A 24,527-nucleotide genomic window follows, 5' to 3' on the forward strand; every position below is an offset into this window, starting at 1 on the left:
CAAGACCTATACTTGCTGATAACATGTCATTGGTTAGAGCTTTCTCTCATTGTTTAAGTCTTTTATTCCTTTTCAAATAGATTCACTTCATTCTCTGGGAATCAGTCTCTCATTCACAAAATGAAAAAGTTGTACCAGAAGAACCTAGATCCTAATATTCCTTGGTTCAATAGTTGTTTCTTAGACAAGAGTATACACAACAGGAAAACCATTAAGCATATAAGTATCTATCCAAGTTCCTTTGTTCTACTTCCTTTTTTTCATTCTATGGCAAAAGGAAAACCAGACTGGAAATAGAATTATCTAGGTTCTTATTCTAGTTCTGATCTTCATTCTTCATGTGACTCACTTAAATTATCTCATTTGTTGTTTTCTTATTGATTTTTTCAGTTGTGTACAACTCTTGCTGATGCCATTCGGAATTTTCTTGGCAAAGATATTGAAGTGGTTTGCATTTTCCTTCTCTAGCTCATTTTAAAGAAGAGGAAACTGAGGTAAACAGTTTAAGTGAGTTGCCCAGGGTCACACAAAGCTGCAATGCATCTTCCTGATTCCATGCCCAGCACTTTATCCACTGTACCAACAACTGCCCCTAAGTTCTTGGAGTCTGAATTTAAACATTGGTAAAATGAAAGGGGTAGATAATTTCCTGAATATCTTCTAGTCTACATGCTAAATCCTTTGATCCTGCACCCTTTTTGGCTGCCATGTTATTCAGCATGTGCTCTTATAACATATTCAAGAGTGATTTGCAGTTGTGGCTAAAGTCCATCAATGGCAGGGATGTAAGCAAACTAATGATATGTTAACCCTTCTGCCTTTAATCTGTTTATTTAAAGGGTGTCCTCCCAGTGACTACAGAAAGATGTCCAATGAATAGCCATCATGCTGAGAAAAGAGATGATAGTTGTATATATCTAAACGCAATCCAAGTTAAAGAGTAGAGGTAAGTTAAGTCTGCCTTTTGTAGAGTTAGAATAGGTTATTGGAAAGAGGTTGAAATTTTATCTACACAAATAACTATATAGATGATCTTAAGAAATTCACTTCACTTTCAAGGACCTCAATTTCCTTATCTGTCCAATAGGAATAATAATAACTGATTCATCTCTCATATAGAATGATCATAAGGAGACCAAATGAGGTGAGATCTGTGAAAATTATCTGAAAAGAGTAAAGCACTATAAAAGATTAAAGTTTTATTAAAGATCCTTCTCTTCCTTCCCTCTTCAGTTTCTTTCCCTTCTTCATATAATTTTAGGAAGCCCTAGTTCATGTTGTTCTGTCCCCATAAAAGAACTCTTTCTAATCTTTTGAAATTCTGCTTTCTAGAGTTAATTTTTTGTTTCCAGTTCAAATATAAATCCCACTGAGAGGTCCATTGCCCACAAATGGTTAGTGTGGATGAGTCTGTCAAATCCTTTGATTAGAACAAGTAGAAGAAAGGATAGTTGAAGAGGAAGAAGAAAGCTTGAGGAAGGGCCTGAAGGTTTGGGTGGACTACTTTGAGGTGGTACTATCAGAAAGGGTAAGAGTGCTGAAGAGGGAGTCTGGGACACTGAAGACAATCTTAATAATTTTGCCATGAGATTACACAACTGAGAAGTTGTAAGAAGAGAGAGAAGTGTGTTGGCATCGTTGAACTCTTTCAGCAACATTCACTGATTTTTCTTCTTTGGTGATATGTCATTGCCACCCTCAAATTCCTTTTCCTATTCTAATTACCACCCAGATTTAAATATACATATGTCATCAGTAGTTTTACATTGAAAGTTTATCTTTCTACCAAATAAATAATTTTTCATCTTTGTCATTTTGAATTAATAATTTATTTCTTTAGAATTCTAGGGACAGCTAGGTGGTACAGTAGATAGAGCACAGGCCCTGGAGTCAGGAGGACCTGAGTTCAAATCCGACCTCAGACATTTAATAATTACCTAGCTGTGTGACCTTGGGCAAATCTTATAACCCCACTGCCTTGCAAAAACCAAAAAATAATAATAATTCTAAAAAGCAATTTGAGATTATGTAAATAAAGTGATTAAATGCCAATATTCTTTGGCTCAGAGATTCCACTGCTAGATATATACCCAAAGAGACTATTGGTAAAAAGAAAGGCCGGATATACAAAAATATTTTTTTCAGCATTTTTTTGTGATAACAAAAAGCTAGAAACAAAGCAGATATACATTCATTGGGAAATTAATGACTAAACTGAAGTATGTGAATACGTTGGCCTATTGTTCTATAAGAAATAACAAATATGATGAGTACAGAGAAAAAAAGCAAAGAGAGACATGAACTGATGCAAGGGAATTTAAGTAGTGCCAAGAAAGCAACATACACAAGGACTAAAACAATATAAATTGAAAGAACAATAATCAAAAACAGTAAAAATAAATGTTGCAAAAGTACAAAGAACAAGCTTTGTCCCAAATATTGTCAGACTTTTTTTTGATGTATTGATTTGTTTTGTTGTTTGTTTCTTTTTGTCCTCTTTCTCTTAGAAAATATTTTTATATGAGATGGCTCGCTTGTGATGACAAGGAGAAGGCTTTGTGGCAAATTTAGGCAATTTGTAAACAAAAGATATCAAAAATTCATATTTAAAAAATTTCTTAACTAAGATATGGATTTAGTTGTCAACTAGATAATGTCTGGATAATAATGAGAATAGTTAACATGTTTATAGTGCTTTAAGGTTTAAAAATGCTTTATATATATGTATATATAATATATATATTATCTAATTATATTGGCTTGAAATCAAGAAAAACTGAATTATTGGTGTGTTAATTCTCTTCCCCCCCCATTCTTCTCTCTCCTGCCTCCCTTTTCTTAGTTCCTTCTGTGTCTTTTATCCCCTCCCCCATTTTCTCCCTTCTTTTTTTTCCTCTTTCTGCCCTCCATCCTCTCCCTTCTCCCTTCCCCCTGCTACAACTTCTATAACTTTGCAACCCTGAGGATGAATGGAGGGCCTGCCCACACTCAGAGCTCCATTATTACCCAACTGAAAGCACAGACGTTGAAAAGCATTATGGCCTCAGTGAAGAGGAAAAAAAGCAATGAAAAGCAGCCTTGCTTTCTATGGTATAGGACTGAACTTCATGAATATGAATATGGGCATCCATCGCAAGTGAAATCTACAACACTTTGAACTATGGCAGATAATCTCATCATATTAGCCCCATTTTCCATTTTTAAAGCCTTTCAAATGATAAAAATGCTTCTTGACAACTTTAAATATTTTTTTCTTATTGGTTTACTTAGCAACAAATTGTTAATAATCTGCCCAGCGCCCACGCCTGTGTACCATGTTTCCACTCTGAGCTAAATCATCATCCATTTTTGGAAGCAAAGGAAAATTCAGCTTTGCAAATGGGCCACCATGTTATCATGGGAAGGGCAATGCCTGCCTATTAGGAAGCCCTAGGGAATTCTAGAGGTCTTGTCAAATATCAGGAAAGATGATTTTCCCTTCCTTTTCCTCTACATTGCCATTTAGAGGCTCTCTGGTGGAGAATTTCTTCTATGGGAAGCTAGCCCTCTAATTCTGATATCTAAGGCTTTCTATTATTTCATTTTTAATCAATATGTCAACAAATACTTATTAGGCACCTACTATATGCCTAGACATCAGGATTGACGCAGAAGAAAGCAACCTTTGGGGTCAGCCCTTTCCTGTAGGCAGACTCAGGTTGCATTTCTCATAATTTCATCTTGACTATTTGATCACATGGAATTACCTTCTGCTCTCTTCCTCTGTTTATCCAAATCAATCCATTCTTGAAAATTGGATAAAAATTTTACCTTTTCCATAAAGTTCTTTTCCACTCCTCCAGTTAATAGTGTTCTCTATTCTTCTAATTATTTATACTACTCGTGTGCTTATACTACACTCTCTTATTGTTAATCACCTTCTCAGATGCCTTACCTCTCCAACCACATTCTAAGTTTTCTGAGGATAGAGACAGTATTTTTTTACTTCTCAGTTTCCCACAGTACTTGACATATTGTCTTGTATGGGGCAGGAGCTCACTTCATATTTGCTGAAATATTAGCCAAGTCTATTTTTTATTTTCCCCATAGATCGACCCATTTCTGAAACACTTCTGAAAGGTACCTTGTAGGATGACATTGAACTAGAAGAAAAAAACTTAGAGTGAAAATATTTTAAAACCTCAAATTATTTCCCACATCCTCCTGGATCATTTCCTTGGGGGGTGGGGGGTCTGTCCCTTACTTGGATTTTTCTACTGACTTTAATAATTTCAAAAGATTATTTATTTCTTCATTCCTCCAACAAATGCATATGACATCCCTTCCACACCTTAAGAGACAATACTGTAGGGATTGCTATGGTTCAAGAGAATCATTAGCTAATGGCCAACTCTCTAGGGAAGAGCCTTTTCAGATGTGGCTAGGTTGATCTGGGAATGATAGTGGGTCTCTCCTAACTAAACATAACTCTTTGACTAAGCACAAAAAAGTCTGTGGTCAGCTATGATGCTTTTTAGGAGAACTTTAAGTCTGGATCTCTGGGCTTCAAAACCAGACAGAGAGAGAAGGCAAGCAAGTTCTAGAAAGAGGAGACTGAAAGCTGGGGAAATGGGAGACAACCTTTGACAAAAGGTCTTACTTTATACAATGGGTAGGAAATCCACTCTACAAAAGTGTGGGATAAACTCAAAATATGTGATTTTTAGATATAATTAAATATAATTCATGGTTGTTGGATTCATAAGTAGTAAACCTTTCCTATACCTCCCAGGGACAGAAATGTTTTGCTTTTCTTGGGCAAGGTATTGGAAATGAAGCCTTTATAAAGAAATAGTAAAAAAGCCTAGAGTTTTCACAAGAAAGGAAAGGAAAAAAGACAACTATAATAAATAACTATGAATTCAGGAAAAGTCTGGAAAGTTAGCTAACTTTCTTTATCTAACAGCTTTAAATTTACCTTAGAGCTTAGACAATGTTAATTAGGTCTTCTGGAAGTGGTCTGGGAAGAACAGCCTAGTTTCTTCTAAGTGATAACAGGAAACTTCTGAGTGAGCATTTCATTCAGTAAGGGAGTCACTTTAGCCTGATGTTCTTCAAAGCTACCAAGCCTAATAATCATTATAAATTTCATTTCAAGAGGAATGTCTATTCAAGAGACTTATTGGGGTAATAGTGTTAGGGGGGATGTCATGCTAGACATGGTGTCAGTTGGACTTCTCTTCAGAAGAATACCATTTCTGCAGTAACTCACTGGACTGGAAAACCACCAAGGAAGGGGAAAGCCACTTAAGGGGTTCTGATGCCCAACTACCCACCTCAGCCCTCCTGTGGAGAAGGTAGGACAATCAAATAGGAGGCCAGGTGTTGAATACTTCTTACATCCTACAGCCTTCTATGAAAGTAGTATCAAATGACTCAAATTTGTCATCCTCTAAAGGCAGGTCCTTTCCTGGGGGTAGGGAAGCTTCTCTCCCTGTTCCAATTATTCGGATATAGGCATTGCTACATGTGTATGCAGGTACATGAAGGTAGTTCTTCTGGCTCAGCCTGTCACTGAAAATGTTGCTAACAGTTATGAAATATGAATATATCAATGTCTCCCCTCTGCAGACAAGTTCATCCCTGCCATATCATATTGCCTCCATGACATAATTCTTTTTTGCATATTTTGAAGTCCCTGGCCCAGACTGGTGCTGTCTGGAGCCTTCTGACAAAGAACTGGCCGGTTGTGGCCTTGCTGATTTATGCCAAGGGCCTCTCCTTGCCATCACTTACATGGACAAGTTGCTCCTGGGTGTCGTATTCCTTGGCGCAGCCTTCCCAGTGACAGTTGGTCTCATAAATAACCTCCGGCTCCTGTTTGCATTCATCTTTATCCAAATCCTCTTTGAGGTCTGTCAGATGCTCCTGGGGGAGGAGGGTAAAGAACACATAAGTGAGCTTGTTTCACCTGGAGACATGAATAATGTTTGTGGAGATGACTTCATCATGACTAGCTGGTCATCCTTGGTCTATAGCAGGAAAAGAAGGTGTTGACTTGATCCCTCCCCCCACCTTCCCAAGTGGTATGTAAAGGTGGGTGGGTGGAAGGGTAGGGGATGAATGTGTCCCTAGGGTGTTACTGAACTATAGAAGAGCCTCTCCACTCTCTCTGAACCTTATTCTCATTTTCACTCCAGAGTGAAAACTAAACTAACTCTAGGATCTAAGAAATTGTTCCTTTTTTCAAAATCATAATTACATTTCAGAACAATGTTTCCTTTGCAATCTTATAGATTCAAAAATATTATTCTGCGTAGAGATCTGTATTCTTTACCAGACTGTCAAATGGGACCACAACCAAAAGGAAAAAGAAAAGTTAAGAACTTGTTATTTAAGTCTATAAGTTACTGATTATAAGTTGCTATAAACTGAAACTGTATTGGAAGAGGAAGTTCTCATTCTAAAAGTTCCCAAGTAATAAATCTACCCTCCATCAAAGCATGAGATAACCTATACCTATACAACCCTTTGTCATACTTGTCCCTCAATTTGGATGCATATAAATGCCACATATACATGTATCATTCTGAGGGTCCCAAAACAGTCTGAAAAAATCCAGTTTGAGGATTTGGATGCCTGCTCCAGCAAAGGCTCAATTAAATGCAGCAAAAACAAGAGTTACCATTAGCTAACAGTTTTTACCCTGTGATTATTGAAGATACAATGTTATAATTCTTTTCAATTATTTTTAAGTTAATACATCTGGCAAAGAAAAAAACCTTTGAAGATTCTGTATTAACTTCAAATGCTTTTGGTAATCACAATACTAAAGTCCACTTGGATTTCTGTCCATAACCTAGACTAGGTAAGTAGGTGGCTATAATGGCTAGAGCTCAGGGTCTGGACTCAGGAAGACATGATACTAGCCATGTGAACCCTAGGCAAATCACTTCACTTCTGTCTGCCTCAGTTTCTTCATTTATAAAATGGGGCATAAGAATACCACCTATCTCTCATGATTGTTGTAAAACTCAAAAGAGATAGTATTTGTAAAATAAGTAGCAAATCTTAAAAAGTGCTGTTATTAATCACAAACATAGAGATGGAAGGGTACTACAAGATTCCCCTTCAATTTACAGATAAGTAAATATTCACCCATTAAGGTGATGAGATTATTATCCAGCTTATTCTTATTGCCTAGAATCTGAGTAAATATCAGGTTTCATTAACCTGTATAAGGACTAGTTTGGCTGAGATGAGGGAATTCAGCTTTGTTTTCACCTAGTTACAGAGGTAAGAAATGTAACAGCTTAGATGGTGTTATCATCTTTATCTTTGATTAAGTCCGGTGATAGTGATAGGTTACCTATGGTTTTAAATTATGAAAAGGCACAGAGAAGGCGAGACACTTGCCTAAAGTCACTAAGCTGAAGTGAAGAGTTTTTTCTTATCATAGATGACAAATTTTACTTATCTTAATAGAAAACCATTTTTATTTAGGAAAGAAGAGGAACATAAGTTTGGCAGGGATGCAAAGTTTTCTTTGAAATTCCTTTAAAAACTAATATGTCATTGGCAAAACAGAAAGTAAATGTATTTATTGAGAAAATATAGTAGGAAATAGGTTTTGCATGACTCCACATATATAATAGGGATCCTATTACTTAATTTCTCAATGGATGGCAGAGGGAGGGAGAGATTTTAGAACTTGAAATTTTTTTAAAATGAATTTCAAAAATAAATTAATGAATTTAAAAAAGAGAAAGAATGGTAGATACTGGAAAAGGAAGGGCCTGTTTAGTCAAATGAACATACGATGATCATAAGTCAGACCATAAGATCATATAGTTAGAACTAGAACAGACCTTAGTTTTTAATCTAGTGAACCTCTGAATTTTACAGTTGAGGGAATTGAGACCCCCAAAATGTCAAATGCCTTGTTCAAAGTTAAGCACATTGGTGACTAGAACTTCAATTTTCTGACTCTAGAACAACTCTATGACAGTCTTCATGTTAATGGAATTGATAAAAATTCTAATTTCAGTTTACCAAATTAGCTACAAGATTAAATATCATGACATACAGATGCATGGAATTTAGACAAGGGCAAGGTCAGGTAAAGTTGCTAACATTTTGGAGTCAGTGGATCTGAGCTATTTGGCCACATGGTCTAAGATCTGGGTTCTAGTCAAAGTGGAGTCACTCCTTGGTGTAGCTTTTGGTGGGGTTGGACTATATATAAGACGTTGGAGGACTCTTACTTCTCAAAGATTGTAATTAATATAGCACTTTAAAATTAACTAAGTGCCTTATAAATATGATCTCATTCAATTCTCACAACAATCCTGGGAAGGAAGGATATTATTAGCCCTGTTTTACAGTTGGGGAAACTGAGGCAGGCAGGATTATAGGCAATTGGACAATAAGTCTGAAGGAAATTTTGAATGCTTTGGGGACTTGGGTGGTCTGAGGGACAAGGAGATCACTTTAATAAACTTACAAACAAAATTGGTCATGATAAATTAAAAACAAAAGGTAAATTGTGATGAAATCAAAGGATGGGAGAGAAAAAGAAATGTACCCCTAAGCTTCTGCCTATCCCCAAATTATGTTGAGCCTAATCTTAATATTCCAAAATTATAGTCAATTGTGCCTGACTTTGTCATCTCAGTTGTAAGGGAACCAGTATAAATTGTCAACTGTTCTGCAGTGTGTAATTTTAAGGCACTTTGAGATTGTTATTGGCATGAGTTCCAAGTGCAGGATGAGTCAGACATAGCATTGGATTTCAGCTCTTTGAGCTGTCATATAAGAATTAATATTATTTTCCAAATCCCTAAATAACTCTTAAGAAATGAGTTGTTAAAAAACAAAAAGTGTATATTTTTCCCTTTCCTTCTTATTCCCTCCCATCTCCACCCCCACCCCCCAAAAAAGTAAAGGGCCTGGGATTTGTGTTGCAAATGCAGAAAAGAAAGTGTTGCTGTTCTCTTTTTAGAATGGAAAAAAAGGTTATGATGTAGCATCTAATGAAAATTCATTCACCAGATGAATTCAAATTGGCTGACATATGACAGTTGAAACACTATAATAAGCATGGAGTAATAATCAATGGTGACAAGAAATGTCTTCTTTGGTGACCGAGGGGTTGCGGGATAGGTCTGCTCCCTCTTATCCTTCTAATTAATGCTATGTATATGGGGTCAGGTGGAAGGTTGCAAATAATATGTTAATGAAATATGCAGATGATGAAACACTGAGTGATGTAGAAAGGACTGACAAAAGCGATTCACTGGACCTTAGAGGGCAGGGACCACAAATGGGAGGAAAAGACCCTCAAAAAAGGACAGGACCCAAAAGCAAAGGAGGCTTTATTGGGTTTTGGGACAATGGAAAAGCTCAGGGAAAAACAAAACTAAAGGGATGATGAGAAACAAATTTAAGCAAAGGTGAAATGTGAGAAATCTAGCAGTCTGCAAGTGAATGGAAATCAATAATTTCCCTCTCTGTGGTCTGGGTCTGCTTGCTTGTCACCAATAGATAATAGGTTAACCATAAAAGAGTTGTCTGAAAAGAAATGCAAGAGCTAAAAGGAATAAAACAGGTCAAGCCAACCAGGCTACAACTTCAGGGATGGAAGCAATGACCTCTGGGGTTTTGTTTATTTGTTTTTTAAAAAGAAAATCCAATGAAAACAAATCTGTAAAATGAGAGGCAGAGAAGGTAGAAGAGAGTGTTGGAGAAAGAAATCAGTTATAGGCTTCGGAATATAATCTGTTCTCTTTTGCTGATGCTATCTTTTCTTCCTAAAATGCTATCTCCAACTTATCTGTGCTTATTCAAGTCCTTCAAAGTCTCCTTCAAGTGTCACCTTTTCCATGAAGCCTTCCCGAAGCACTCTAACCCACACTGATCTCTCCTATTTTAGCCTTCTTACTATTTGTACATTACATTTGGTACTTAGTAATATATTGTTTTATATTGCTACTATTCCAAATAGATTAGATAAGCAAAGTATTCCAGGCCAGAGGTTGTGTCTTATATTTATTTTACAATCCCTCATAGAAAATGCCAACAGGGTTTTGGGCAGAGCAGGTACTCAATATCTAGTCATTTAATTTAAAGAGAGCAGGGAGTCATGAATTCCCTTTTTTGGCCACATTAATATTCACTGTCATGGAGTACTTTTATATTTGCACAAAACTTTATATGCATTATTTCATTTGATTAGAGTGATTATACTTGAGAATGAATATCTTTTTGGTTGCTGACTTTTTCTGTATTTACTCAACCACCCATCCATTCATCTATCCATTCGTCCCCTTCTATGTCATTCTTCTTCCACTGATGGGTCCTCCTTTTGGGTCAAGTTTAAGAGCAAAGACACTAGATATCTTTTATGTTAGACTCACTGAATCATATGGTCATGATTCCTTTCTATTAGTCAACTGTAATTTATACATATATCTAATCATTGAATTATTCTGGAGCTAACACTTCATTTTAATGTCTAATTTCCATCATCAGAGCATCTTTGAAGATGCTTTTTGTTCACTTGCTTCAACAATTAATTATCAAATGAAGGAGCCAGTTATGTTAATTTGACTATGTTTTCTCATATGGTCTCTGGTTGGGAATGTGATTTTGGATTTATGTGCAATGCTGAAGTCATGTTCTGAGTTTTCTTGTTAGTCATGAGGATGCCAAAATAAAATGATTCTAAGTTTTTTAACTGGATTCAGAATAGCTATTATTGATGCTATTATCTGTGATTTTCACCAAAAAGCAGAATAGGCTATAATATTGGAGGATAGGGAGAGTGACATAGAATCTCAGATTTAGAAGATAACTTTGAAGTTTTCTAAACCACTCCATTCCAAAACAAGAATCTATTTTACAATATCCCTGACAAGTGGATCCCTGAAAATCTCCAGTCAAGGGAAGGAGTGGGAAGAGTTCTTTTCACCTAATGAGTTCTTCATTCTTGTAAAGCAAGTACTCTGACTTTAAAGATGAAAAGAGGCCACTGTTGGGCACTGGTGATCTGAACCAGCCCCTTGCCCCCACTTACTTGAGACAAGTTATGGAAAGATGTCCAGGACCACACAAATCAGGCACCTCCTTATCCAGGGATAGGAACCTTCCCTGTCTCATCTAGGTATGTGTGAGGTATTGTATCTTCCTTAGAACCTGCCCTTTAGGGTCTTGGAAAAGGGAATCAAGGAGATGTACTAAGGAGAGCAAGAATACTGTGCAGGTGACTCATTTAGCCATATCTACTTGAAAATAGGAAAAACCCAGAAATTTGTTAGATTAGATGGAGAGGGGTCATTGCTGATAAGAATTGGTCACAATGCTAAGGAAGGTTGTTGTCACCACATCCTCTACACCTTAACCACTTCTTCACTGAAAAAATTGTTAAAGGGGGAAAACCTTTAATTCCATATAGGTGATCTAGACCAATTATCATTTTAGGCAGATGGGGGATAGATTCTAGCATATTGGGTTGAGAGACTAAAAGATTTGGGTTCTAATCCTAGTCTGCCACTAATTTGATATGTAATCATGAGTTGTCATTATTTCTATCTGGGACTCATCTCCTTCTCTGGAGATGGACATGGCCTACAGTCTTTAAGGTTCCTTCCAGTTCTATCATTATACAATATTAATTAGAAAGGAAGCTGAAGATTCAAACATCCTAATATTCTTGGGAGAGGAAACACAGTGATTTAAATTTACATTCAAGTGTAAATATCAGAATCTCCCTTAAGCACACATTTTGATGCAGAGAAGACTGGGAAGAGAACTTAATATGAGTGACTGAAGGTGGGGGGATAAGGGGGAAAATCAGAGTGGAGAAAAAGGCAGTTCTCCTGAGGGCTGGGTCTGTTTTTTCACTCAAGCCTCCATTCAGAACATAATAGGGATCTACCTCCTGTTCTCCAGGGACAGATGTTTTAAAAGCTTGTATTAAATTTAAAATATCATCTTAAGATGACAACCAGAAAATGTTTTGCTTTTGGAATAGCCTCCTGGGAGAAACATTTATTTGAGTTTTAAGAGGACAACTCCCCAAAGAGATTAAATCCATAACTCCCACTGATTCCACTGGGACTGACAATGGAAGTTGAAGGCAAGTTCTGACCACCCAGGATCTTATTTTGCCAAAATTCATTGGCTCACTTTAATGTTAAGTTTCTGCTTTCAAGTGGAAAGGATATTGAAATTAATTTCTCTTAGTGAGTGTTGATTTTAAGGAAAGTGATAAAGAAAATCTTATCTTCCAAGATGCATTCCTATTTAATTCCTCAAAAAAGAGTGTTTTAGTTGATTTTTTTGTAAAGTGTCATCCTTTGTAATTGTGTTCATACTAAATTGTCATCCTAAATACCAAATACTCTTATGTTACAAAAAAAAACAATCAAAAATGGAAAAAAATCCCAAGTAAGTAGAAAATATAGGAGGACTAAAAGTGGAATCAATGCCCATCTGTTAGGATGACAATTACATGTTGACTGAGAGATGAACAAGATGACCTCTCCAGGTCCTCTATAGACTTAGCTTTATGGGTTTCCAAGAAAATTGTAAATAACTTTAAGTACATTTTTTTTTAAATTTTGAAAGGATATGAAGCAGCTTCCAGATTAAAATACAGTTTGAGGAAAGGATAAAAGAGTCCACCTAAAGACATCAGAGGGAATATACTGAGGCAAATGTGTTGAGTTTCCTTAATGCCTCAAAGTTAAAACTTGCCCACTATTTTTGTATGCTGTTTGGTTTTTAGTAGCTAAGAGAAAAAAAGAGGAAAATCTTTTATTTTCTTTTTCTCTTTGAGAAGAAACAACACAAATTTGTTTTAAGAAGCAAAATTTTGCCTGGAGCTAAACTCAAGCAAGAATTTGTCACAAGGGGTATTGACAAATGACAAAAAATTCAAAGTAGGGGCAGCTAGGTGGGATAGAACATTGGCCCTGTAGTCAGGAGGACCTGAGTTCAAATCCCACCTCAGGCACTTAATAATTGCCTAGCTGTGAGACCTTGGTCAAGTCACTTAACTCCATTGCCTTAAAAAAAAAATTCAAAGTGACCATTCCTTCTGGGTCTGAGTATTTAGGAAGTTAGAGGACAGAGCAGGCAGGCTACAGTTCATTTTTATTTTATTTGGGTGGGAGGGTCTGGGAGGAGGGGTCCCCAAGTTGGCTAGATGAATTTGCTGGGTTGTATGGTCTCTGGTGTGCTTTGAGCCTCTTCCCTCAGGAGATCGACCTCCTTCCCCTAATCGCGCTGACTCTAGCATGTTTATCTTTCACCGATATGCTATCTTCATCAATTTTACCAGCCCCTCGATGATGGCCGGCCTCACCGTACCCATGCATCATGCAGAGACCCACTTTAGATTCCGTGCGGGAAGAGGAATTTGTCATAAACACCTCTGTTCATCTGACAATAACACAGTCCAATATTTCATGAAAATGAAGTGCCCAGAGTCCGCCTGATAGTTTACAGTTGTGATAAAGGATGGTCCGATGGATGCAATTGGCAGCGGGGCAGCTCTCCATGGTATAACAGGGGAAAGGAAGCAGAGGCCCGAGGGGCCTCCTTGGTGTCAGACGGTGTGTCCTTACTGCCGAGGACAGTGTGACAAACAATCTCACACTGAGCTGGAAGGAGCCAGGGCTAAGAACTTGGGAGTCGCGCTTCCTTTCCTCCATGATCTATGTCTGTTCAGAGACACAAGGACTGCTAGCTTTGCAGTCTTGGAAAGTCAAGTCAAGTAGTGTAATTTCTGAGGTTCCCCACATAAATGTCCCATCCCTCTTCATTCCTGGGCCACACAGCAGGCATCCAAATTCCCAAAGAAATAGCATTTCATTCAATGGATGGAAGTGGGTAAGATCCTTTGACCAGTATGTGTGTAATTCCCTCTGGGAGCTGGGGCTGTCTTGAAAATCAATAGGAAACGAACCCACCAAGAAGGGAGGGGCAGTGTATATGGGGTGTGGGGGGCTCTATTGGTAAAATCTCTATCACTGCTTCAGCCTTGGCATTCTGGGTGTGTGGGGATAGGGGGAGGCAGAAAATGGGCATTGTAGCCTAGGGAGGAGGGGTTACCTGCGTCAGTGGGGATGCTGGTCTCAGCCCCTCAGTTTCGGTCTTGACCTTGCTGCGCTTGTTAATTACAGGATTGACCGTGCTGCTCACTGCTGCCTCACTGCTTGGCTTGTTCTGGAGAGATCAGAGGAGAACCCGTGTCAGGGTCAAGCTCTGGAAGGTCCAGGGGATGCAGCCGGCTCGCTGCAAGAGGGGATGGTCAGCAGTGGATGGAGATGGGTGAACCGGGGGAGGGGTTGTGAGGAAGGTATCATCCTAAGTGTCCCTGATAGGACTTTCAGGATTACAGTGTGCTTTCTTCAAAACAAGCCCATGTAATAGGAAGTACCTATATTATCATTTCCATTTTACAGAATAAACTGAGACTCAAACTTCCTCAGGGTCACAGAGGTGCTAGGTCTGATGGGAAGACTTATGTTTTGACCTCTATGCCATGAAATTAGGGGAAGGGCCCTTTAAACTCATAGGTAGAAATTTGGAATTGTCCCTTTGACAACCAAGCACATGTATGCATTTCTACATGTGTGTGTACATGTTTGTGCAAATATGTCCAAGAGGGAGGAGAGGAAAAGGAGAGAGAGAAAATATAGAGACACTAGTAAATCAGAGGATAGCTGACCAAGAGCCATTCTGGTTTTAGCTGATATACCACCTTAACCTATAAGGTTATCACCAAAAGAGACCTCAAAGGTCATCTAGACCAACCCAGATATGAACAGATATCTCCACTATGACATCTTCAGAAAAATGGTTCTCTTGCATTTGGTTTTAAATGTTGGGTGAGGAGGGACCAAGTCTACCTTTGGACAGTTATGAATGTGAGGAAGTTGATTTCTGTTTATAAATTAAATCAAGGCCAGATTGAACAAGGTGAATCCATCTACCATATAATAGCCCCTTTTAATATTTGAAGACAGTGATCATGTTCCACTTCCTCCTTATCTTCCCTTGATTAAGATCCCTAGTTCTTTAAACCAATTCTTATGTCATGGTGTCCATAACATCTCACCACCCTGCTCATCTTTCCTCCAGAGAACATGTCCAAGCATTCACCACAGTTTATAGATGAGAAAATTAAGGCAAATCACTCCCACTCACCACTAACCTTACTCCCAAGTGTGTCGTTCCCCCCAACCATGGGAATTAAAACCATTAGTAAAAGGGAAAACTGTGAAAGGATGCTAGTGAGCATGGCTTTTTCCAATCATTTTGGGAATTTTGAAAGCAAGAATAGTCCATCCTCATGTTCTTTACTCAATATTGTCATTTTCTGCTAGAAATATGGCCACGATCATGACTGAGGTTGTTTGGCTAGGATTGGCTAAGGACCTACTTCTTGCTTCTCTGTGACATTCAAAACCATGATGTGTCCATATATTGATGGAAAACCATACATTAGGGGCAGTGTATCTCTTTTAGAAAGATTTGGACATTTTTCTGGCTAGTGTAGAGGGAGAAAGTCTATGTCAGAATAATGGTAAGGAAAAGCTCTTGGTCAGGATTGAGCCTGGACTGAGTATGAAAGCAAAATTTTCCTTGTTGTCTCGAATCCCCCAAATTTTAGTGAGATCAGATTCCACTTTGTTGTTCAGTTGTTTCAGTCAAGTCCAGATCCTTTGTAACCTCATTTGAATTTTTTTTTTGGCAAAGACACTGAAGTGATTTGCCATTTCTTTCTCCAGTTCTTATTTTATATATGAGACAAATAGGGTTAAGTGACTTGCCCAGGGTCACAGCTAATAAGTGTCTGAGGACAGATTGGAACTCACAAAGATGAGTCTTCCCAATCCCAGGCCAGACATTCTATATATTACATCACCAAGCTGTCCTTCCAATTCCATAGGCTCCTACTATCCCCAAAATCTTTCACAGTTCATTGTCAAGTTTCACTAGGTTGAAGAAGTAGCAGATACAGGATTATAGATTTAGAGCTAGAAGTGATTTTAGAGACTACCAAATTCAGCTCTCTAATTTTACTGAGGTTGAGAGAGATAGAGAAAATAAGTTATTTATTAGACATTTCTGTGGTACCAGATGGTATGCTAAGGGCTTTGCAAATATCTTATTTGAGAATGTTTACATGACTCACTCAGGGTCACACAACTAGCAAATGTTGGAGGTGGACTTTGAACACGTATCTTTTTGGCTCATTCAAATAGCCACCTAGCTTCCCTTTCGAAGCACCCCTTCTCCCACCTCCACACTTTTCTGTCAGTTAATAACCCAATCATCTCAATGATGAAATATCAGTACTTCCCTGTTTCTTCCCCTCCTTTCTCCACATTGATTTAAAATGCCAAAATATCTTTCCTCCTCTCTTTTCCTTTGCCATAGCTAAAAGAATTTTAGCGCTGGGAAGGATATTAGGCATCATGAGGACAATAGAATTTAAAAACCAAAAGAGATCTAGAAAGAACTATTATCCAAACCTGCTCATTTTATAAATAAGAAAACCAGTGCTGAGAGAGAGAGAGAGAGAGAGAGAGAGAGAGAGAGAGAGAGAGAGGAAGTGAGTCAACAAAGCGTCACTGGAAGTTAATGAAAGAGCAGGGATTAGACTCATGAAGGGTCCTTGACTTTCAGTTTAATACCCTTCTGCTGATCCATCCTATTGTCAACACTAAGGATCTTAATATATTTTGGGGAGGAGGGTCATAAAAATTAAATTAAAAAGTAAATAAAGATCTGGAGGCTCCTTCCTCTCACTTCAGTGGGATCTGATTTTTCCATCAGGTCAGGTCCTGTGTGGTTGACCACAAGGCTGTGGGCAACCTTTCATCTGAACTGAGGAGAATGGGAGTAAGGGAGTCCATGGGATATTATCAGACCCTGCAGACATGTGGATCAGGAAATTTTGGGGATGTTTTCCCTAAAATGTATATAAATATAAGTGCCTTAGGGGAAACTGGTTTATAAATTGGGGAAATACAATTCAGAACATTACAAAACCCTTTTCAGCTTTCATAATAATTCTTTACAATTGTACAATTCGTTGCTTTATGTATTCCAAAGCGTTTTCACTGTAATCACTTTCTTTCATCCCTACAACTATATGGCAAGTTAAGCAAGGTAGGAATTATTTTATCATTGAGTTTCAAAGCATGAGGACTAGAATTCAGGTCTCCTGATTCTACTCTAGTGTTCTTTCCACAGGTTAAGCCTACACGAATCACCCATACCAGGACATTCTAAATAACTGGCATAGAAAAGAAAAAGTCCAAAATAAAGTTTGACTGCACAGCGCTTAATTCTATTGGCCTCCTCCTACAGATTAAATTTCACAAATTAAAGATTAAATTACAGATTAATTACATATTTAAAAAAAAAGACAAAACATCTTTTTTGAATTTTAACCATGTGTACCTCCTTCCTTCCCAACCTCTTACCTGGTTTGAGTCAGCTATGCAGTTGCTGCTGTTGCTGAGCTGTGTTGGAGTGGGGTTGACTGAGATGACAGCCATGTGCTGCCTGCTAGGGAAGGTGGGAGAGGGTTGGATTAAGGGTGGGGTGTGTCCAAAGGCTGAGCTCAGACCCCTCTGCTGGCTCAGGATCTGCTGATAGGCCACTGGATTGATGGGGTGAGGGAAAGTGAAGGCTGGGCTGCAACAAAAAACATCAATCAATCAATAAATTACTCTACCAATCAGTCAAGTATTAGGTTCCCACTATATAGGAAATAGCTCAAGGCTCATATACTCTATTAAGGTAGACAACATATGTGTGTGTGTGTGTGTGTGTGTGTGTGTGTATTCAAAATGAGCACAAAAATACAGATAGTTTTGGAGGAGAAAGATACTGGCAGAAAGATCTCGTACTTAAATTGAGTTTTTACAAACTAAAGATACAAAGAGGACTTGGGAAGAAGGAAATGTATCTCTATGAGAAGTTATCATTTTGGAACAAAGGAGAAAACCTATATCTGATCTCATTACAGTCAGGTTAAGACAGAGATAAAAGTCCATATTCAAATTCTAGGGAATTCTAGGGCCTTATGAAATGAATTGAAATAAAACCTACTGAAAACCTACTAAGTCACTTCCCATATCAAGAATACATAAATAATTCTTTATTGTCCTTTCAATCAATCTTCAGTTCCTTTGCTTGGTTTTCAGGTACTGCACAGTCTGTTGCTGACTTTACCCATCAACCTTTGTTCCTGTCTCTCCCCATTGCTCCTGTAACTGGTTTCCACCAAGTAGCCTGCATATCCCAACATACTTTTGTGCCTATTGTTCTCTGTGTTCCTTCACCTGGAATATCCTACCTCTGCCCAACTTACTTATTTTTTAAGGCTCAGCTCAAGTCCCATTTCCTTCTCTTATTGGCTCTAACCCATAGTAATCTCTCCTTTTCTGAAGTTGCATTTTAAAAAGTTCAGTGTTTTTTTATTCTTGTTTCCTAATTGTGTCCTAATTGTAGATTTCATTTCTCTATTATATTATTAATGGCTTAAAAACACAAGATGATAGTATCATAGATTTAGAGCTGGAAGAGACCTTAGAAATATAATTTATACTCCTCATTTTACAGATAAGGATACTAAAGCCCAGAGGTTAAATGACTTGCCCAAAGTTACACAGATCATAAGTTATATCCTTTATGTCTCTTTAATTATACCACATGCTGGACACATGGTTAATAATAAATAAATACTTGTCGGTTGGTTGACTGACTCATGATGAAGATGCAATTAGTCTCCATAGTTATCAGGCAGCACACTGTTGAAATGCCAAGCTATAAAAATCACATTGTAAACAAAGACTTTCATTTGTCCAGGGATGGAGGGGGTCCTTTTTTTATAGAATTATAGATAACAGAGCTATCCTATGAATTTATATATATAATATAATATAATATAATATAATATAATATAATATAATATAATATAATATAATATAATATAATATAATATAATATAATGTCACTGAATTTCACAGAATTATGACACAAAAAACAATGTCTTAAAATGATGCTGATCATAACTAAATCTGTCTTTAGTGAGGTACATCAGTTGTATTAGAGCCATCATTCTGAATATCTGATATCACTATATCGTCCTATAGAAGTAAAATTGCAGAATATGGGACTGGGTCTGTATGAATTCTGATATCTCCTTAGAGTGTTTTGTTTGTGTAAACTTTTGTTTTATATATATATATATATATATATATATATATATATACATACACACACACACATACACATGTTTTCCTTCTCAGCAAAAGTCCAGGATAAATAAGGATTTAGAATTCATCTAGTTCGTTCTCCTCCTTTTACAGAATAGTAAACTGAGACCAAGAGAGGTTTAAGTAAATTGTATAACATCACATACCAAGCAGAAAAAAATTTCAAACATTTGATTATTTGAATTTTTAAGCTGCTTGGATACCAGTTAAAAGGTAGCTGCCTGTGCCTGGCTTTAAATTGTTGGTGCCAGAAGTATAAGTAAGCATGGAGTTTACCTCACACACTAATTAAATAAAAGAAACAAACAATAACAAAAAGACCTATCCAGGTCTTTGCACATCTTTTATCTAGGCTACAAAATTTGCATGGACTCACTCTTCTCACATATCTTCTACCCACAAGTCACATTACTTCTTCCTTTGGTGTCAGGACTCTCGGCTAAGGTTACACAAAGGCCTGCTAGTATAGAGTAGACAACGTTTTCCCTTAGATGTAAATCTTCATGAATTTAAACAAAAAAGAATAAAGATGGAAGGGATCATTTACTAATTTTATTTTTGCCTTTCTTATATGGTTTTATTTAAATTTCATTGCCTAATTTTTCTTAGGATTTACAATCTGATTTTCTTTTTTCCTGGATCATAAGGGCCAGAGCTGGGTAGAAGGGTGTGAAAATATGGGGACAGAGGACTCCATTTCTATCATTTTTCTATCTTTCAGCTCTCACTAATATGCTTCCTCCCCATCCCTCATTTATGTGAAGCTGAAATATCTTTTGTTTCTCTTCTAAAATATTAGGTGAGGTCAACACACATATCTTGACATTCTGTGTAGGGAACAGAAAGAGCAGCCTTTAGCCGTTTAACACTAACAACTAGTTTCTCATTTGACAGAAGAGCATGGCTGATGGAGACTCCTACCTGCATCACCACTTCAGGTACCATTTATAACAGCTGAGCTGCCCCCACCCCCACCCCATCCCAATAAGTGGTGACTAGTTATAAACAATTTTACCCTCAGGTCAAAGGGCAGAAGACTATTTAAACTTCCCAACATTTTTTTATGATCTGACTGTTCTCCAAGTTTTGAATAAGTTGACTTTTTCATTCTAATGTGTTATGGAATGAAATCCTTAATAAGAGAGTGGCCAAGGACTGCATAGACAGGAAGGGAGGAAGAAAGGCGGATTCTTAATATGATTTTGTAAATAGGATTTGGACAGGTAGTTTGTTATATAACACAATGGGATATTTGTCATTGGGATAGAGAATTCCTTAGTGTAAATACTATGGTTATGGTCCAACAGACAACCTGGCAGCTTAATGACCCAGTTAATATTCAGTGGAAATTAAAACACCCACCTGGGGTGTGTCCTTGATTTCATGATTGTATCTCTTGTCATGGACCTGACCAGTTTCACCATTCACATCAGAAGGGAGGGTATAAGATGAAAGTTGGACTCCCCTCTCACCCTCCCCAATAAGTCAGAACTGAGGATGAATCCCACAGAAGTCTACTTGGACTCTTTATCATTAGTCTTTAAGAAACACACAACATTAATGGGAAAAGTTACTTTTATGCTGATCTATAAAAGGATTTGCTGCCCATCTCCCACAGTTCAAAGGACCAATTAAATACCACTCCCACCAAATTCCCCCAGACCAAAGCTTCTGATCTCTGAGGTATAGCAGTTAGTCTTACTGAATTAGACTGGCACCTGAGAACTTGCTTTCCCTGATATGGGAGATTCCCAAGTTCAAGAGGGCCTTGTAGTCAATCTCTTAACCAAAGATCAAACATGCCACTCTCTCTCTTTTACCTGATTGCCCCCGCAGACAGATGTCCATAGGAACCACTAGCAGCCGAACTGCTTCGGGAGTTATTAATATAAGCCACCAGAGAGTTGGGAGAGGTTCTAATCATTGTCTGCAGATCAATGCTGGCATCTGAGAGCGGGGAGATCGACAGGGCCCGCTTGCGACTTAACCTTGGGGTCACCCGAGGACTGGAAAATCGGGACACTGCAAAGGAAAGAGCAAAGGCAGAGCTGGTTAGTTTGAAATGCTTTCTGTGAGATTGAAAGAAGAACCTTTAAAACAAACCGCCCAGTCAATTAACTTAAATTCAGCAAACATTGTTAGTTACTTGCCAGGCACTGTGTTCAGAGCCAGGATACAGAACAAAAATAAAGCAGTCCCTGAACCTAGAAAGTCAATGTTATACAAGAAGGAATAAGACCCAGTCCCTATTAAGCACCATATATTCTGCTAAAAGAGTACACAACCATAGTTAGCATTTATTATCTCATTTGAAACTCTTGACAATCCTGGAAGACAGGTGCTATGATTATTCTTATTTTGCAGATGAGGCAAACAGGTTAAAGTGACTTGCCTAAGTTCTCACAGCTAAGTGTCTGAGTTTGGATTTAAACTCAAATCTTCCTACCTCTAGGTGTAGTGCTTTAGGCATTGCTTCACTCATCTGCAGGTGTGTTAGATTATGTACAAGTATGAAATTTAGTGAATTTATATAATATATGGTATAATAATAGTTTCTATTTCCATAGTGTTTAAGGTATACAAAATGCCTTTCTCATAAATAACTTTGTTACTGTTACACATAGGAAACTGAGAGTCTCAGAGATGTTAAATGGTAGAGTAAAAATCTGAATCCAAATACATTGACTGCAAATGTGAAGTCTTTCCATTATGCTAAACTCAAACTTGTCCATATAAAAGGTAGCTGCCTGAACCTGGCTTTAAACTCTTGGTGCCAGGGGTGAAAGTAAGCATGGAGCTTCCAGTCCTTGGAAGCTAGTAGTTGTCTGTTGTCTCTCTTCTTAGTTCTTGAAGACCCAAAATTATTCCAGGTCATCTTTCCTTTTCATTTTAAAAAATGAGATATACTATCTAAGGACAATATCATATACATAAACAAAAGTAAAATATTATGGCTAATATCCAACGACAATACACTTCTAATGCTTATTCTTCCAACTGAGAAGCTCACTTTTATAAGTCACAGATTCAAAGAGCTGAAAGAACCAGGGGATCTTGTGGTCTAACCTCCTCCCCTGCTCCTGAGTACTAGGTTTCTTTTAAGTGCCAATTAAAATTCATATTCTACTGGAAAACTTTCACAATCCCTTGTAATTCTAGTGCCTTTATTCTATTAATTTTTCCTAAGTATCCTGTCTATAGCTAGCTTTGCATATATTTCTTTGTATATTCTCTCCCCATTAGATTGTGGGCAGGGATTATCTTTGCCTTTTTTAATATCCCTCCAGTGCTTAACAGAGGGTCTGATTAATAGTAGGTGCTTGATAAATGTTTATTGACTGATTGACCGACTAGAAAAACCAAGTTAATTCCCCAAGGCCACATATCAAGGTGATAGGAAAGTATGGGCTAGACTTGGTCTCCATCAAGTACTCTTGCCTTTATATTACAGTTCCTTCAAAATGACTTTCTCATAGTAGTTCTGAAAGATAGGTACAGTTTACATATAGAAAACCGAGTCTCAGGGTTTAAACCACTCACTTAAATGCTAAATGTTCTAATGGATATTCTTCTTAAAAGGGGCAGGAAACTTAGTGTTAAAATAAGCAAAGTGAAATATTTTAGTTTTTCCCTGTTAGAATTTTTCCAGCTAGAAGTTAGAATCTAGCTGGATCTGGAGTCAGGAAGATGGTAGTTCAAATTCAACCTCAGATGCTTACTAGTATGACTGTGGAACAAATCATTTAATCTCTGCCTGCCTTAGCTTCTCATCTGTAAAATAAGAATGACAAGGATATCTACCTTCTAGACTTGGGAGGATAAAATGAAATAGTATCTATAAAGTTCTTTCCCAATTTACTCAATGAGTGCTATCATCATCATCCATAATGAAAACTTCTGGAGTGTAAGATCTGTACCTAATGCTGACTTTTTTGATCCTCTGTAACACCTAGCATACACATAATTGATACTCACTAAATGATTGAGAAATTTTGCTTGCATTTAGTTTTGTGCTTACTATTCTATTTTTTAAAAAAATATTCTTTTATGTGTAAAAAGCCCTAATTGGAAGAGATTTTAGCACATTGTTGAGTACTTTAGAACTGTCTAGGTAACATGAATACCTTTTCCATGTAATAATCATGATTTTATTGATGCTATTTTGGAAAAGCAGAAACAATATGATAAGTCAAAAAGACTCCTGGAAAGAGGTATCAGGTGACCTTGGTACCTACCCCAGTTCTATATACTGTTGTGGGCAAATTAATTTGCCTCATATAAAATAAAAGGGTTTATCTTTTCTGAGTCCAAGATTTTATATATTATGGGATAATTTAAGTGAGATTTTTGCCTCCTATGAATTTCACCCAAACAGAGGGGAGCATGATATCTTTAGAGGTCACTGATCCTATAAATGTTTGATTTACCTTACACGAGTCTAAGTGAAGCTAGCATCTTATTGCAGGTAATACAGGATGTGATAAAAAGGAAAGAGTCAGCTCACTAGTGAAATCAGTTTGCTATTATATGAAACTTCAGATCTCAAGACAATTAGCATGGAAGAAGACCAGATAACAGAAATCCAGAAGGCTAACAGTGGCATTGGTAGGCAGGTAATCTGAAGGCAGAGATAGGAGAGTTCTAGATGAAGTAGGGCAACTAGGAAATAGAAATGCTGAAAGAGGGAATGTGTGGATTCAAGATGGTGATGACCACAAAAGAAATCAGAAACAAGAATTCCAAATTTAGAAAGGAAATATAAGGCTAAAATGTTGCAGAAATAACAGGCTAACAAGAATTCCCACACAATGCATGGGTTTAGAGGTGAAATGCCCTTGTAGATCATCAAGTCCAATTCTACTCCTATTCAGGAAGAGGAAATTGAGTTCCAGACAAATTAAGTGACTTGTCCAAGGTCACATAGGTATTGTGTTAGAAGTCAGAATTTGAATGCAGATTCTCTTCCTTCACCATATGCCTGCTTCTGGGAGATAGCTGGCTGATTTAAGTATTCCAATATTCATGGAAGCAGCACACATTTTTTTCCCTAGTAAAGTAATAAACTGGCATTTTGGCTTATAAATCCATCTCAAGTGAATATGGTTAATGTGAATCAACTTCCTAGAGCCTAATTACCCTTAAATGGATGAATAAAATTTGATTTCTAAATAGGCGGTTTACTCATAATGACCTTATAAGGTACACTTGTTACTCCAGAAACTGCTCCCACAAACAACCAGACCTAAC

At 37.5% G+C, this 24,527-nt stretch overlaps 1 protein-coding gene across 1 annotated transcript in view; it reads right to left on the bottom strand.

Annotated features, from left to right (window-relative positions):
• LOC141507380 (zinc finger protein GLI2-like) overlaps positions 1-24,527 on the bottom strand; it is a 125,615-nt gene that overhangs the window by 22,197 nt on the left and 78,891 nt on the right. The window contains exons 4-7 of the mRNA XM_074214972.1: positions 21,101-21,302; positions 17,481-17,694; positions 14,095-14,208; positions 5,776-5,907 (exon numbers count right to left, since the gene is read on the bottom strand). Coding sequence (XP_074071073.1) covers positions 5,776-5,907; positions 14,095-14,208; positions 17,481-17,694; positions 21,101-21,302 — 662 coding nt within the window. The remainder of the gene's footprint in view (positions 1-5,775; positions 5,908-14,094; positions 14,209-17,480; positions 17,695-21,100; positions 21,303-24,527) is intronic.

Source organism: Macrotis lagotis, chromosome 1 (genome assembly GCF_037893015.1).
Source record: "Macrotis lagotis isolate mMagLag1 chromosome 1, bilby.v1.9.chrom.fasta, whole genome shotgun sequence".
In the NCBI taxonomy this organism is placed as follows: Eukaryota; Metazoa; Chordata; class Mammalia; order Peramelemorphia; family Peramelidae; genus Macrotis; species Macrotis lagotis.